The sequence below is a fragment of the Saccopteryx bilineata genome, chromosome 3 (genome assembly GCF_036850765.1).
Source record: "Saccopteryx bilineata isolate mSacBil1 chromosome 3, mSacBil1_pri_phased_curated, whole genome shotgun sequence".
NCBI classification, from domain to species: domain Eukaryota; kingdom Metazoa; phylum Chordata; class Mammalia; order Chiroptera; family Emballonuridae; genus Saccopteryx; species Saccopteryx bilineata.
The window spans coordinates 248,782,678-248,797,175 of record NC_089492.1 but is presented as its reverse complement, the minus strand read 5'-3'; the positions used below and the strand labels follow the sequence as shown (position 1 = coordinate 248,797,175).

Below are 14,498 nucleotides of genomic sequence, written 5' to 3'. Positions count from 1 at the left end.
TCTCCTGCCTCAGTCTCATATCATCAAGTGCAAAGTGGTCCAACTCACGAAACTCAGTGTTCACTTAACAAATGACAAACATTTGTGGAGCAAACTGTGTGCCAGACCCTGTCCTGTGTGCTGGAAATGCCCAGATAAATAGGAAACAGTACCCGCGCTCAGTGCGTCTACAGTTTGGTACAGGACACACCTGCAAGAGTAAGTGCAGCCAGATATTCAGGGTGTCATTGCCCGATTGTGGTCCGGGAGCGTGGGGAAAGGAGCAGTTGTGGCTTTCTGGGCCATCAGAGAAAGGTTTACAGACAGGATGTGACACTTGAGCTGAGTCCTAAGGGGTTCAGAAGTGAGCTGTGCAGAGATGGAGAAAGTAGGAGCGATCCAGGTGGAAGGAGGGAGGGGTGTAAACAGAGGTGTGACCTTTTATGTTTTGTATCGGCTCATTCTTTTGCCTGAGCTGTCCTTCCCTGATCAAATCCTTTTCTCTCAGCTTAAGTTCAGATGTTCTCTCCAAGGCCCTCTTTCGTGTTGTTGGAGGCTGTAGCCAGTCTCTCTCCTGTCCAATCCCTCCCTGGGCTGCTAGCTTAGCACTTGTCACATTATCTGAGTGTTAATGTGCCTGTCTTACCCCTTTTCAGGGGTCTCAAACTCGCGTCCCGCGGGCCGCATGCAGCCCGCCGAACAATTTTGTGTGGCCCGTAGACTAATCTACGGGTTTACTTAATTTTATCCAAAATATTCTGAACTTCGTGGATTAGTCTGCGGGCTGCACAAAATTATTCGGCGGGCCACATGCGGTCCGCGGGCCGCGAATTTGAGACCCCTGCTAGATTGTGGCTGTCTTAAAGAAACAAACCACATCTTACTTATCTTCTGACTCCAGAACTTTACATGATGCCTGACCTTTTTTAAGTTTTCACAAAATTGGATTATATTGTATTTATCTGACATGTATTTATGTATCATGTGGATTTTCCTGGCCCCCAGTTTGTCAAGGGTCTTCTTTTTCACTTTAGTTGCAGGGTGGTGAACCGACTGCTGTCTAATTCACTTCCCATGAGCCATCGATAATAAAAAGGAAACTAAGATGCTTCTTTCCATGGAAACCTTAGTTTTTTTTTTGTTGTTGTTGCCTCAGCCTGGTTTGTTTCAGGCCATATATTCCTGTGGTCCCACAGTAATTCCAAAGATTGGATAAAATCCTGACTCCCACTAGTATTCCTTTTTTAAATGATTTTTCTGAACAACTAAGCATATTTCAGTTGCCACATTGACAAACGAGAGATGTGCCTCTGTGATGTTTCAGTTGAGTACACACCACTGGCTCTGACATGTCCACCCACCGAGCCCACTCCAAAAAAGTCTGGACAGAGCAAAGGCCACGAGTCTAGGAGTGGCTGTCATCCTCCTTCCCACCCTCCGTTCCTCACTCCCCTGTGCACTCACCCCATGCGCCTCCTTGGCAGGTGGTCACGCTTTACACCTCGCCACCCTTGGTCCTCTCTGTATCTGCTTACCGTCCATTTGGGGGAGTGAAGTGTCAACTTATTTTTCTTGAGCACCTGTTAGCACCCAAAGGAATTAAAGATAAAAATGACAGACCTTTCTCTTAATGTGCTAATGGTCCTCCCTTATGCTCTGTGGTGGAGGGTTTGACTGGAAACCACTAAACGCAGTGGAAATTATAAATTCAGCGTTTGGCTCCAGTTGGCACAGAGCACTGTGCTCTCCAGCGGCAAGCACACAGGAAGAACACCTAGGTGCCCAATTAGAATGATTCTTATGGTTAGATTCTCTCATGGGTGAAGATTTATGTGTTTTCTATAATAATGAGTGAATGACAAGTCATTTTCTCTTTTAATTAGAAAAAGGAAAAGATGGTGAGTTTCTCTACTAGGTACCATTGGTCCATATTTTTAAAGGACATATGTTAAATATATTGCGTTCTGAGACACCTGACCTTTAAGTCATCAGACAGAAGGCTGTGTGCCATATAGGAAGGAAATATTTAGTTTGTCCAGACAGAGCAGGGGGAGAAAAGGAATTAGTCACCCTTTCTAGGAGATGTAGAAAAAGCCGGGCTCCCTGCGTTCCCATGGGTGAGGCAGAAGAGCTCCTGACTTCTTCACGTACTTGTGAAGAAGCTAAGGCTACCAGGAATCTTTTTCATCTCGCCCTTACTTATTTAAAGAATTCAGTTAAAAGACTGAGATCATAGCAGGGAAATCTGGCTGTGTTCCCAATTTTGCTATGTCTCCAAAGTTTTCCCGGGATTTTGTTACATGATAAATTTAGCAAGTATCATGTGGTCTAATCCCAGGCAGTTAGTAAGTGGAACAAACTGTGGCTTTGCACTTCGAATTGGTTTGGTTCTTGTTATTAAACCAAAGATTAACACGAGCCCCTCAATCTCTGCAGGCTTATCCCTCTGTAGGGATACGTCCTTTATCGTTAAGACCAAAAAGGGGAAAAATTGGTGACATTTCATCCATATTGTATTCCAAGAGTTTCTAAGGGTATTTTGCATGTATTTTTTCTCTCAGCAGACTTCTGAAAGTTTTAGCTCATATTCCTGATCCATGTGTAATGCTTTTAAACAAAATCAATGTAGTATGAACCCAGTTAACCTAGTATTTGGGAAGTGTACCCTCAGTGAGGAAGGTTAATTTAAGGCAGACCCAGTTTCTAAGAGAAGATATTTAGGAAAGATGTGCCTTTTGACTGCTCTGTGAAAAGCATGACTTTTACAGTTTCTTCCTTTTGAAGAAGCTGGGTCTAAATCTGTTCCAGAAAGCGGAATTTCTTATTCTGTAGAAAGTATAAGAAACCTGATAAAGAAATGATCTCAGGGCTGGAGAGTCTGGAAATATCAGCAATCTCAAAACAAAAAAAACACCAAGTAATAAATTTTTTTTCTTCTTACTCACAGGCCTTCTTTCAAGGCAAATTGAAAGTCACCGGCAACATGGGTCTGGCTATGAAGTTACAAAGTCTTCAGCTCCAGGCCGGCAAAGCTAAGCTGTGAAGAACGTCCTGTGTCTACCTTTGAAACTCAAGATGAGACTTAGAGATATATATCCATATATTTCATTGTCAGGACTTAGACCGAAACCACGCATTGGCAAATAGCATGAGATTTGTTTTTCAGTGGGTGTGACCAATCCTGTTTTTCCTAAGCTCTGGGTGAATAGAGCCTGATGGTATACTACTGCTTTGCTGAATTGCATACAACCATGCATTACAAAGTTAATATGGTAATTGTGGTTGGGGGTAAAATTGAGTTTCATAATAAAATTAGAAACAGCACAATCCAAAAACTATATAAACAAAAGCTCTCATTTTGCTTATGAAGTGTATTTAGGGGTTATTCTGCTGAAGTTTCAATTTACGTTTTCCATGGGAGAGCTAGGGGAGAAACAGAATTCCAGGAGCACTCATGACCTTAATCCATTTTCCATTAATAGTTTTTAAAATTCTGTACTGGGATTTAAAAAAAAAAATTCAACTTTGCATTTTGCGCTATCAAAATGATACTTTCTTCCCAAATCTAAATAAAAGAAATATGGTCAGAGCTTGAGGAAGAATTTATAGCTGAACACAGGCATATTTTTAAAATAAAAATATTTTTAAATGATTTTCCTTCTTGAGAAATCAGTGTTAAATAATTTTAACGATGAAATTTTCTTTGAGATGCATAGTTTTAAAGTTATAATCTCATTAATTTAAGTTCATAAAGCTCTCTCGGTCCTCCGTTATAATTTTCCTTTCCATATGTTTAGTTTAATTATCCACATTTATCTTTCTTCCTAGTTTTTCTAATACTAATGTTATTTCTTATAACTCAGTAAGATATGGGGTAAAATAATGCTTTTGGAAGAATATTTAATAGAAAATTAAAATAGCTCTTCCTGATCTCCTATGTTTTTATTGCGTGTGTTCTTTTTGTTCAGGGTTGTCTAAGGGAAGGAGATGAAGAGAAAGAGAAACATTGGGGGATTTTCAGTCTGTGTCATATAGACTTACCTATCTGTTGCTTGGATGTAATCACCAGTTCGTGGTTAAGGAGGCCATAGGCTGTTGTGGGAGGAGCATCTGTCTAGGAGGAGCCAGGAGTCCTGCTCCTCTTAGGCAAATAAGTAACTGCCTGCTTGCCTGTTTACTCAACTGTTAAAAGAGGGGATTGAAGTAGATGGTCTCCAAGGTTTCTTATGCTCTCTGATCATCCGGTGGGTCTGTTCACAGCCCAGAAGAACTGTTTGGGAGTTATCCACACCCCACCTTTCTCTTGTTGACACGTTACTTCACCTGAAGATGGTCAGAGGCAAAAAGCCAGGTTGTTTCATTTGTTTAGATGCTTGTTGGAGCCTGTGCTAATCAGCCAGGACTATGGATCAGATCCCCTTCGACCACTTAGCTTTTCATGTTCTGTGACCAGCAGAATAGCTTTTGGTGACGGGGCAATAAGGTAAATTAAACCAATAGAAGTTTAAGGCCCATGAAATGAATTCAAAACACAGACCTAATCATAGTAGCTTCTTACTCTAAGATCAGCGGTTCTCAACCTGTGGGTCGGAGTCGACCGACCAAAACACAGGGGTCTCCTAAAGCCATCAGAAATACAAACACAGGGGTCACCTAAAGCCATCGGAAATACAAACACAGGGGTCGCCTAAAGCCATCGGAAATACAAACACAGGGGTCACCTAAAGCCATCGGAAATACAAACACAGGGGTCGCCTAAAGCCATCAGAAATACAAACACAGGGGTCGCCTAAAGCCTTTGGCGTTTTGGTGTTTTGGTTGTTCGACCCCTGCTGGGGTCGTGACCCACAGGTTGAGAACCGCTGCTCTAAGATGAAAGACTTCAAGAAAATAGTTCCCACGAAGTGTCTGATTTACCTGTGGTTGGCACTTAACTAGTTCTTGTAATAAAAATGTATCCACATCTCAGTGCACTTTCTATGTATAATAGAAGTTTCTTCAATGAAGTAGAGCAGCAGTTGAACGTCTAGGGAAGCATCATGGTTTGGAGGGAAAAGGTTAACAGGTCTGGGTTAAAACTGCAGCTGTTACTGTTTTGCTCCTTGAGGCGGTTGAGCCTCAGTTTTCTGACTTAATAAACTAAAGATATTAATATTGACTTCCTAGGATTATTGAGAACCTAGAGAGATAACATGTAAAGTCCGTACATTAGTGTTAGGTACATTGTAGTCGTTCCTTGAGAGTTCCCTGCCTGACCCCACCTCTGCCTCTGCCTCTGCCTTTGCCTCTTTGATATGTGATATGATATCTGTAGAGTTTTCTTATGTCCCACTTTTAGAGTCTTTCTTTCTCTGTTCATTCACTGAACAAATAGTTACCAAGTGCTTGCATTATATAGGGTCCTATATTGAGGGTACAGCACTAGGCACTGGAGGTAGAGAGGAGCTTCCTCCCTCACGGTACTTATGGTCTAATGCGAGAGACAGTCAATCAAAGAGGTGAATAATGATGACAGATTGTGTAGGAAATGCTCAGCGTGCTGAGATGGAGAAATCACAGCGAGGGGTCTCTTTTGATAAACTGGTTAAGGGAGACTTCTCTGAGGAGGTAATATTTAAGCTGTGAAGATCTACGGGTTGAGGAGTGAACCCTACAAAGAACATTGCATGAAAGGGTAGAAAGGGGCTTGGCATGTTCCAAAAACTGCAAGGAGGCCCGTGTGAGTGAGTATATGGACGGGAAGGACAGGGAAGGATGGGGTGGGGTAGGTACTCAGAGCTAGTTATACTGGAATCTGTTCATCATGGTGAGGCGTTTGTATGTCATTCTTAGTGCAGTGGGGAGCTGCCAAAGGTATAGCTTTACAAATGTTTATTTCCTACTCATGCTACATATCCACTTTGCCATCACATCCTAAGTCATATCCAGACCTGTGATGGCGCAATGGATAAAACGACCTGAGACACTGGGGTCACTGGTTTGAAACCCTAGGCTTGTTTGGTCAAGGCAGATATGAGAGTTGATGCTTCCTGCTCTCCCCTTTTCTCTCTTTCTCTCTCCTCTCTAAAAATGAACAAAGGAAAAAAAAAGAATTAGGCTAATGGAGCAGCTATACTCTGGAGCACAGTGATCATCATGGCAGTCAGAGAGAAAAAGGTTTAAGAGCCAGTGGCTCTTAAAGTTACCACCCTGAAGTGACCCACATCATTTTTGCTTTTGCTCCCATTTCTTTCTTTTTTTATTAGTGAGAGGAGGGGAGGCAGAGACAGAATCCCATATGCATCCCAAATGGGATCCACCCAGCAAGCCCACGATGCTCTGCCCAACTTGGGTGTTGCTCTGATGCTCGGCAACTGAGCTCTCCTTAGCACCTGAGGCGGAGGCCAGGAAGCCACCCTCAGCACCCAGGGCCAACTCGCTCCAATCAAGACATGGCTGCATGAGGGGAAGAGAGAGAAGCAAGAAGAGGAGGGGTGGAGAAGCAGGTGGGCACTTCTGTGTGCCCTGACTGGGAGTCAAACCCAGGACATCCATATGCCAGGCCAAGGCTCTACCACTGAGCTAACCAGCCAGTACCGCTCCCATTTCATTATCCAAAGAAAGTCACATGCCCTCCTAGCTAACTTCACAATCTCACCGTGTACCAGGAGAGAATGGGGCTGGAATGTTTGTGAAAGAACTGAAGAACTTCACAGAAGGGCTGTAAGCAGGGGAATGAAGTGACTTAAACTGTCACTGGAGCTGCTCTGTGGAGAATGTCCTGAAGGTAGAGTGGATGTCCAGGTGCAAGAAAATGGTGTCCTGGACTAGGATGTCAGTGGTGGAGATAGAAGTGGAAAAGCAGAGGTAGAGCTGACAGACCTGGTGACTGGAAGTAGGAGCAAGAAGGACTTCCAGTGACTGGCCAGGTGAATAGTGACCCATAACTGGAATGATGAGGGGACAAGCAGGTTTTAGGGAGAGTGGTTGAAATAATAAGCTCCAGTTTTGAACTTGTTAACTTTGAGATGCCTGAGAGATTTCTCAGTGGAGCTATCAAGGAGGCGGTTGGATTTACAAGATGAGCTCATAGGTAAGATCAGCTTGGAGAAACACATTCTGAAGTCATGAGCATATAGGTGGTCTAAAGTGACAGGAATGGCTGATACCATCTGGGGAGAGAGGAAGAGGGTTGGGTTAGCCCTGAGGTTTTCAGCCTTTAGAGATCAGGGAGAGGAGGGGAGTTGGGCAACAGGGATGAAGAAGAGTGGCTAGAGAGGTGGAAGGAAATTTCCTGAGAAGAGAGTACAAAGCCAAAAAGTGGGAATGACAGACTGTGTCTTGTGCTACTGAGAGTTCAAGTAGGATGATGTCTGCAAAGCATCTGCCGGAATTAATTTGACAACATAGAAGTCACTAGTGATCACTACAAAATCAGTTTCAGTGCAGTAGGAGGGGTAAAAGCTAGATTAGAATTGGTTTCATAAAGAGCTATAAATAATAACAGTAAAGTTCCATTTGGTAGTGATATGTTCGGTTTCCGTGATACAGAAACAAGCACGTTAGCTAATACTTTTAAATTAAGCATCTTGCACGTGGTGTTCTCTGTGTTCACTCTCCCCAGTGTGTACTGGCACCCCCACCCCCCAACCTCATCCGTTTGGAAAATCCCTTTTTATCCTTTTCATGCCTTAGCCTTTGGGAAGCTGTCCCTGTTTGTCCCCAGTAGAACTAACCACTCCTTGGTAGTCATTTGTTTCTGCCTTTCACCAAGCAGAGAGCTCTGTGAGGGCAGGAGAACGGCATCTCATGCACCCACTTTGATACCCCAGCACAGAGTCTCAGCTTACTGTCATTAAGTGAATAAGATAAGATGAATGACAAGTTTATATTCACAGGGGCCATTTTTGAGGATAGGAACTTGTCACAGAAATGCATCTCTATTACAATGACCTTCTGTTTGTTGCCCTGATGATGAAAGACCATGCAAAATTCTTCATTAGCCTGACCTATCCTGCTCTTTCTTTGAAAATATTTGTAGCTTCTCGGAACAGAGTTCAATTTAAGATTGAAGCAACCCAAAGTAAATACGAAAAGTCACTTTGATGTGGTTTTATAACATAGCTTTTTGTTTGTTTTTTGTTTTTTTTTAAATTTTTGCTATGAAGTTAACTATTTTATTTTATTTTTATTAAATAAAATTAGAAAGGAGAGAGAGAGGGAGAGAGAAAGAGAGGAGAGAGAGACAGAGAGAGAGAAGGGGAGGAGGAGCAGGAAGCATCAACTCCCATATGTGCCTTGACCAGGCAAGCCCAGGGTTTCAAACCGGCAACCTCAGCATTCCAGGTCGATGCTTTATCCACTGCGCCACCACAGGTCAGGCCTATAACATGTTTTTTAAAACAAAGTGGCCTACTGGGTTCTGTATGCATTAAAATCAGTCGTCTTGTTGCTTGCTGCACTTGTCTAAATGAATTCCAGTTCTCAGGCTTCTACCATCTTTGATGCATATGTACAAAAACAGTAATGGAGAGCATGACTAGGGAGCTGAGGAGGAAGGTGGGAGGTGCACAGAGGAGTCACTGAGGGGTGATCAGAAAAATCTGGAATCAGTCCTGTCAGCTTCCTGGAACCTCAGTTAGGACGAGGCATTGAAGCCTCTTCAGCCCTTAGTATCTTCCTCTGCACAGGGAGGATGCTGTTATTTCTTTTAAAAATAGTCTTATTAGACTGCGAACACCTTAAGGATAGAAACGGTTATTATCTTTGTGTCTCTAGTAGTAACACAATGTCTGCCAGAATATATGTGAATGAAAGTTTCTTGAAGAAATGAAGATGAGGCAGTGATCACTAAAGTTCTTTAAAAATTTTAAAATACCTTGTCAAAGGTCCAATCACATATGAGTATAAACTTATTCTCATATATATTACCTTAAAAAATATGAAATTAAATTCTATAACTAACAGCTTTATGTTCAGAAACTGAAGCCGTTTCTGAAAAGTGCATGTTTAGAACAGCCTGCTATAGTGGGAAAGCCTGGGGCCCAACAGAGGAGGGTTTGGGTCCTAGCTCTGGCACTCACAGCTTTGGGCCCTTGAATGATGACTTAGCCTGTTTCTCCCTCTGTAAAAAAGGAATAATAATGCCCACCTTGTTGGTTGTGAGGATTAGCAATTATAGCTGTAAAATGTCAAACACATAGTAGGTACTCAATAGATAGGTGGTGCCTAATGTTACTTGAGAAAAAAGTTTTTTTTAACTTGAAGGAATTTATTCATTGGAACATTTTGTGACGGTTACTTTGAGTTCAGATAATTAGCTGGCTTCAAGATTGAGGACAAGTTGCATTTTTTTATTGACTGTCTACATTCTTACATTTTCCTCAAGAATCATTAAAATTTAATAGTACCTGTAACTAAGTGAATGAATATAGAATTATTTAGTTTGCTGTCCAGAAGTTTTGCATTTCAGCCAAAGATGATAGTTCTAGCTGCCCATGGCATGGTTGCTTTGTGAACACAAAGAAGTTGCTTGATGTTATTTACTAGAAAATAAGAAAGTAATCAGCCAGATGGTACTTCTGGGTAAATTACTTTGTTGAGTTGAGTTTATTTAGGGACCACACTGATATGGATTAGGAATTTGGGTTATAATACTAAACAGCTAATGGGGGCCCTGGAAGATTTATGCACTATCAGGAAGGGAACCACAGCCATGTCTGGCCAAATTTTAGAGTTTTTCTCAATAGAGAGTTACAAAATCTGGAAAGGTTCAGTATTAATATCTGTCTGGAGACTGCTGCAAACAAACAGCTCTTTAGTTCTCGCTAAGAACAGAATATTGGGCCAGATTTCTGGCCCTTAAGAAATGTGGCGTCTGATTCCATTTGGCAGGAAGTTTAATCTGGTGTGGAATTTTAGCCAGACTTCTTGGAGAAATATATTTTTTAAACGTAGCGTATCCAAAACTTACTACAAAAAGTGATGTCCATTTAGTCTATCTATTCTATTAATAGTCATTTCAATACTGTGTAAATATTCACAGTGCTGTTTTCAGCAGCATATTGTAAATACTTGACCTTTTTTAGTCCCTGAATTTGTGACCAAAAACTTTTACGTAAAATCAGGGAAATTCATTGTAGTCTGCTGTTTATTTACATTGCAGGCAGGGAAGCAGTACGTGCTATAGTTTTCTAACTAACTACCGAGTTGGTTACTGTATAATTCATCTTTTAGAACATGGATCTTCTGTAGTGTACTTGGCTCAAGATTAAACAGCTCATTAGAACTTAAGTAGGTAGAAGAGAAGTTCTGACATGAGGACACAGCAGAATGAGAGAGAGGTTGACTTAGGTGGACTGAAAGGCGACTTCAGCTTGCAAGTGATCCCCAAGGGTATAGTGTGATAATGGTTCACAAATATTTAAGAAATGGGAAGACTAAGGGCAAGGAATTCTTTTTCTTTGTTATTAGAAGTAATGGGAAGAAATATAGAAAGGGAAATTTCAGACTGAAAATCAGGTGAACTCCCAGACAATAAAAGTTGGTCATGAATGAACTGAAATCTCCAACCACAGAGATGTTTCTAAACCCAGCAGGCGATTCACTGTGAAAGGGGAACCTTAACACTGGCTGGGAGGGGATCTGAATGGGAGAAAATATTTCACTGACAAACACTCTTTTGAGGATTTCTCCTTTTGCCATTTATCAAACACCCTTTTCTCTTCTCTGGGCCGGAAGGAAGATTTGGTCCTTCTTATATTTATTGATATTTGTTAAACCCTGACTTGTTCCATGATTTACTTGATTATCTTTGAAAGAAACAGAAAGGAGAATTCAAAAGCTTTAAAGTTTTCAGTGTGAAAGTAGCCTGATTTTCTTCCCCCTCCTTTTTTTCAGTCCATTTTTTATTTATCTTAAGGTAGAATTCAAGCCACAGAATGGTAGGTGTAGTATAGGACCGAGCTCTCACTGGCGTTGAAACCGGAAGACTGGAGTTTGAATTGTGGCTCAAGTACTTGTTAGCTGGGCAGCTGAGCACATTGCTTATCCTCAGTGAACATCAGTTTCCTAAAATGAGGAGACAGTACTACCATCATGCTTGTGGGGAAGATGACGCGAAATGATGTGTGGGGAAATGCTGGGGTGCTATCTGTCAGTTTAGTTATTAACGTTTGTATTAGTTTTCTATGGCTGCCGTAACAAATTACCACAAACTCAGGGGCTTAATTTGGTACAAATGTATTATCTCATAGTTCTGTAGTTCAGAACTCTGGGTGGGATCAGCTGATTTCTCAGCTCCAGGTCTCATGAAGCCAAGGTCAAGGTGTTGACTGCTCTGTGTTCTTAGTTGGAGGCCCCCGGGGAGAATCTCCTCCTCGTTCAGGTTGTTGGCAGAATTCAGTTCCAAGCTGCTGTGGGACTGAAGTTTCTTTATCCTTGCTGGAAGCCTGGGGTGGTTCTCAGCTTCTACAGGCTGCCTGCATTCCCTTCATCTTCACAGCTAGTTGAGCTCTCATGTTTCACATCTCTCTGATGTCCCCTTCTGCCTCATCTCTCTCCTGCCACCAGCCAGATAAAGTTCTGTTTTTAAGAGCTCGTGTGATTAGGTTAGAACCACCTGGATAATCCAGGGTAATCTCCCCATTTGAAGGTCCATAACTTTAACTACATCTGCAAAATTCCTTTTGCCACGTAATATAACATATTCAAAGGCTCTACACGTTAGGGTTGGACATCCTGGGGTTCATTCTGCCTACTATAATGACAGTATTTGAGGGTTTCAAAGGGACCTTACAGAACATAAGATAAGGTTCTTCCCCCTGGAGGGGGAAAGAGATGAAAAACATAATATATGAGTGGAAAAGTCCAAGAACAGTTTGTAAGGGATGTTATAGGAGCCCAAAAGATGGTTTTGCTACCTGATTTAGCCTGTGGTTTTTCCATCAGACCCTGCTTGTTCTTTAATATTTTTCATCAAGATCCTTCAGATAGGCCCTGGCCGGTTGACTCAGTGGTAGAGCATCGGCCTGGCGTACAGGAGTCCTGGGTTCGATTCCCAGCCAGGTCACACAGGAGAAGCGCCCATCAGCTTCTCCACCCCTCCCCCTCTCCTTCCTCCCTGTCTCTCTCTTCCTCTCCTGCAGCCGAGGCTCCATTGGAGCAAAGTTTGCCCGGGCGCTGGGAATGGCTCTATGGCCTCTGCCTCAGGCACTAGAATGGCTCTGGTTGCAGCAGAGCAACGCCCCAGATGGGCAGAGCATCGCCCCCTGGTGGGCATGCTGGGTGGATCCCGGTCGGGCACATGCGGGAGTTTGTCTGACTGCCTCCCCGTTTCCAACTTCAGGAAAAAAAAAAAAAAAAAATCCTTCAGATGGAATCCATATACACAAAATGATACCATGTGGTTTAATTTTTAAATGTGTAGAAAATCAAGCTGCTGCCATAGCTTGGTATTTGGGACTCTGCTACTTAATAAAGAAAGGTTTTGAGTCCTCAGCTCAAAGTGGGAGGAATTGTTTTCTTCTCTGATGATAAAGTGTAACAACTTATCTCCCCTTATCTTGTTCCTTATATCTCCCTTTTCCTCAGTAAGCCCCTTGAAAGTCTTCTTGTCCTTCACTCCTAGCTCTCTCTAGCCATATGTATGTCTTTCCTCCTTCTCTCTTGATTGTTCTCATTTCTTACTGTCTTGAATCGGAAGGCACTAATCCTGGGGGATGCAGAGGTCTCTGTATAATCCTTGCCACTTGTCATCTCTGTTTTAATAATGTTTCCTGGGTGTTTAGTCAGGTCTGGGTGATAATTTGTAATAATAGCAGCTGCCTTTTATTGACCACTTAGCAAGTGCCAGGTGCTGTGCAGTCTTGCACTTTCATTTTCTCATTAATTTAGACATTTTGTAAGACATAGGTAGTATTTTTATCTTCCTTTGGACCCAGCTGGGATTTGAACCCAAGTCTAAGTCCAAAGCTGGTCCTTGACATCATGCACTTAAACAGGAGCTGAAACCGAGGGGCAGCATGCAGGCGCCAAAGCAGCGCAAGCAGATGCAGGAAATCGACAGTTCAAACTCAGTTCTGTCTTTACAGCCCTTCTCAAAGTTAGAGGATTTGCTTCAAGAGCACGATGATTGCCTCCCTTTTCCACCAGAGACACTCAAAGTGATTCCTCCATATTATACTTCAGACAGGTGATTTTAGCTTGTGTCTACAGCACTGGACAGCCACAGAGCAGGTGTGGGCATGCACTGGCTTGGCATTCCACAGAACAACCTATTCCTTGGGGTCAGAGGGGGGGGGTGGATATGCGGTGTGCCCTCTGGCTGGCCTCAGCAGTTACAGGAAACAGAATACCTCCCCTACAGCATTGGGATGATTAAGATATTTAAAAATTTAACACGGTGCCTGGCACTTAGTAGGTACTCATTATGTGCTGTTTCTCATTGTCTTTCTAAAAGTTTTCTTTAGATTATGGGTATCCCAGTCAGTAGTATCTAGTTCTAGCTCCACTTGACTCTAAGCTCAATGTTGAGGAGAAGACACGAGAGGCATCTCTGTGTTGGCCCCTGTCCAGTCTGTGAATCATAACAACAACGCTCCTAAGTTTGAACTCAAGAGAGAATTGGAATATGAGACCAAAGAAGGCAAAATATTTTCCCTTCCCATTCTTGCTAAATTCTTGCATTTTTGAGATCATGGAAATGGACAGTCCTGGGTTCAAATCCAGACTCTGCACTTGCCTGCTCAAGTTCCCTCTCTGTTTCCATCAGGGAGAGAACTTAGGCTGTGAGGAAGGGTAAACTTGGCCATTTTACTCTGTTATCCAGTCACATCCTTTCTAAGGCTGTCTTCTTATCCGTGAATGGGGCAACAGCAATTCTTTTGCAGAATTGTGAAAATTAGAGAGTAATGCATGTGGTACAACTAGCAGAAACCAGTGAAAGGTCCGGAGGAGGTTTTACAGGAGCCATTCATTCCATTCATTCATTCATTAGTTCATTAGTAGCCTTGGTAATTTAGGTTGAGCAAGTGGTCCCAAGTCTGTTATTTCTCTTTCTTCCTCTCCAGTAGGAGGGCAGCTGGGTAAGGTAACTGTGGGTACCCTGCCCACAAGGCCAGAGCAGGTATGGAGGGAGAGCCTTGCTAGGCACTGGAGGTGCCAAGTACCCCCTAAACCCAGCCCTACCATGTTCAACTGCCAAAGCCCCTGGCACCAAACAGTATTGCTTCAGCTGCTAGTAGTTAATGCTCCTTGACTTGGAAACGTTTTCAGCTCCTGGGAGCAACATGGTAAGGGCTCACTCTTCACTCCCTTTGTCTCCTTACGACTGGGATCCACATGCACCCCACTACCTGCCCAATTTACCATCCTTCAAGGTTTACCAGGCTGTGAGCACAGGGCCAATGTGGGGGTAAGGAATGTGGGAAGGGCTGGGAACTTTTCTGGGAAGGGACCCGGCAGGGTCTTGGCTGGCAGCCCTGCTAGCTACTTACTACCCAGAGACCCCTGGGTGGGAGAGTGAACAGAAAGGTACTCTG

At 42.9% G+C, this 14,498-nt stretch overlaps 1 protein-coding gene across 1 annotated transcript in view; it reads left to right on the top strand.

Moving 5' to 3' along the window:
* The window catches only part of SCP2 (sterol carrier protein 2), a 146,201-nt gene extending 142,285 nt beyond the window's left edge, over positions 1-3,916 (top strand). The window contains exon 16 of the mRNA XM_066269172.1: positions 2,927-3,916. Within this exon, the coding sequence (XP_066125269.1) occupies positions 2,927-3,022 (96 nt within the window). The 3' untranslated portion in view covers positions 3,023-3,916. The remainder of the gene's footprint in view (positions 1-2,926) is intronic.
* The last annotated feature ends 10,582 nt before the right edge of the window (positions 3,917-14,498 follow it).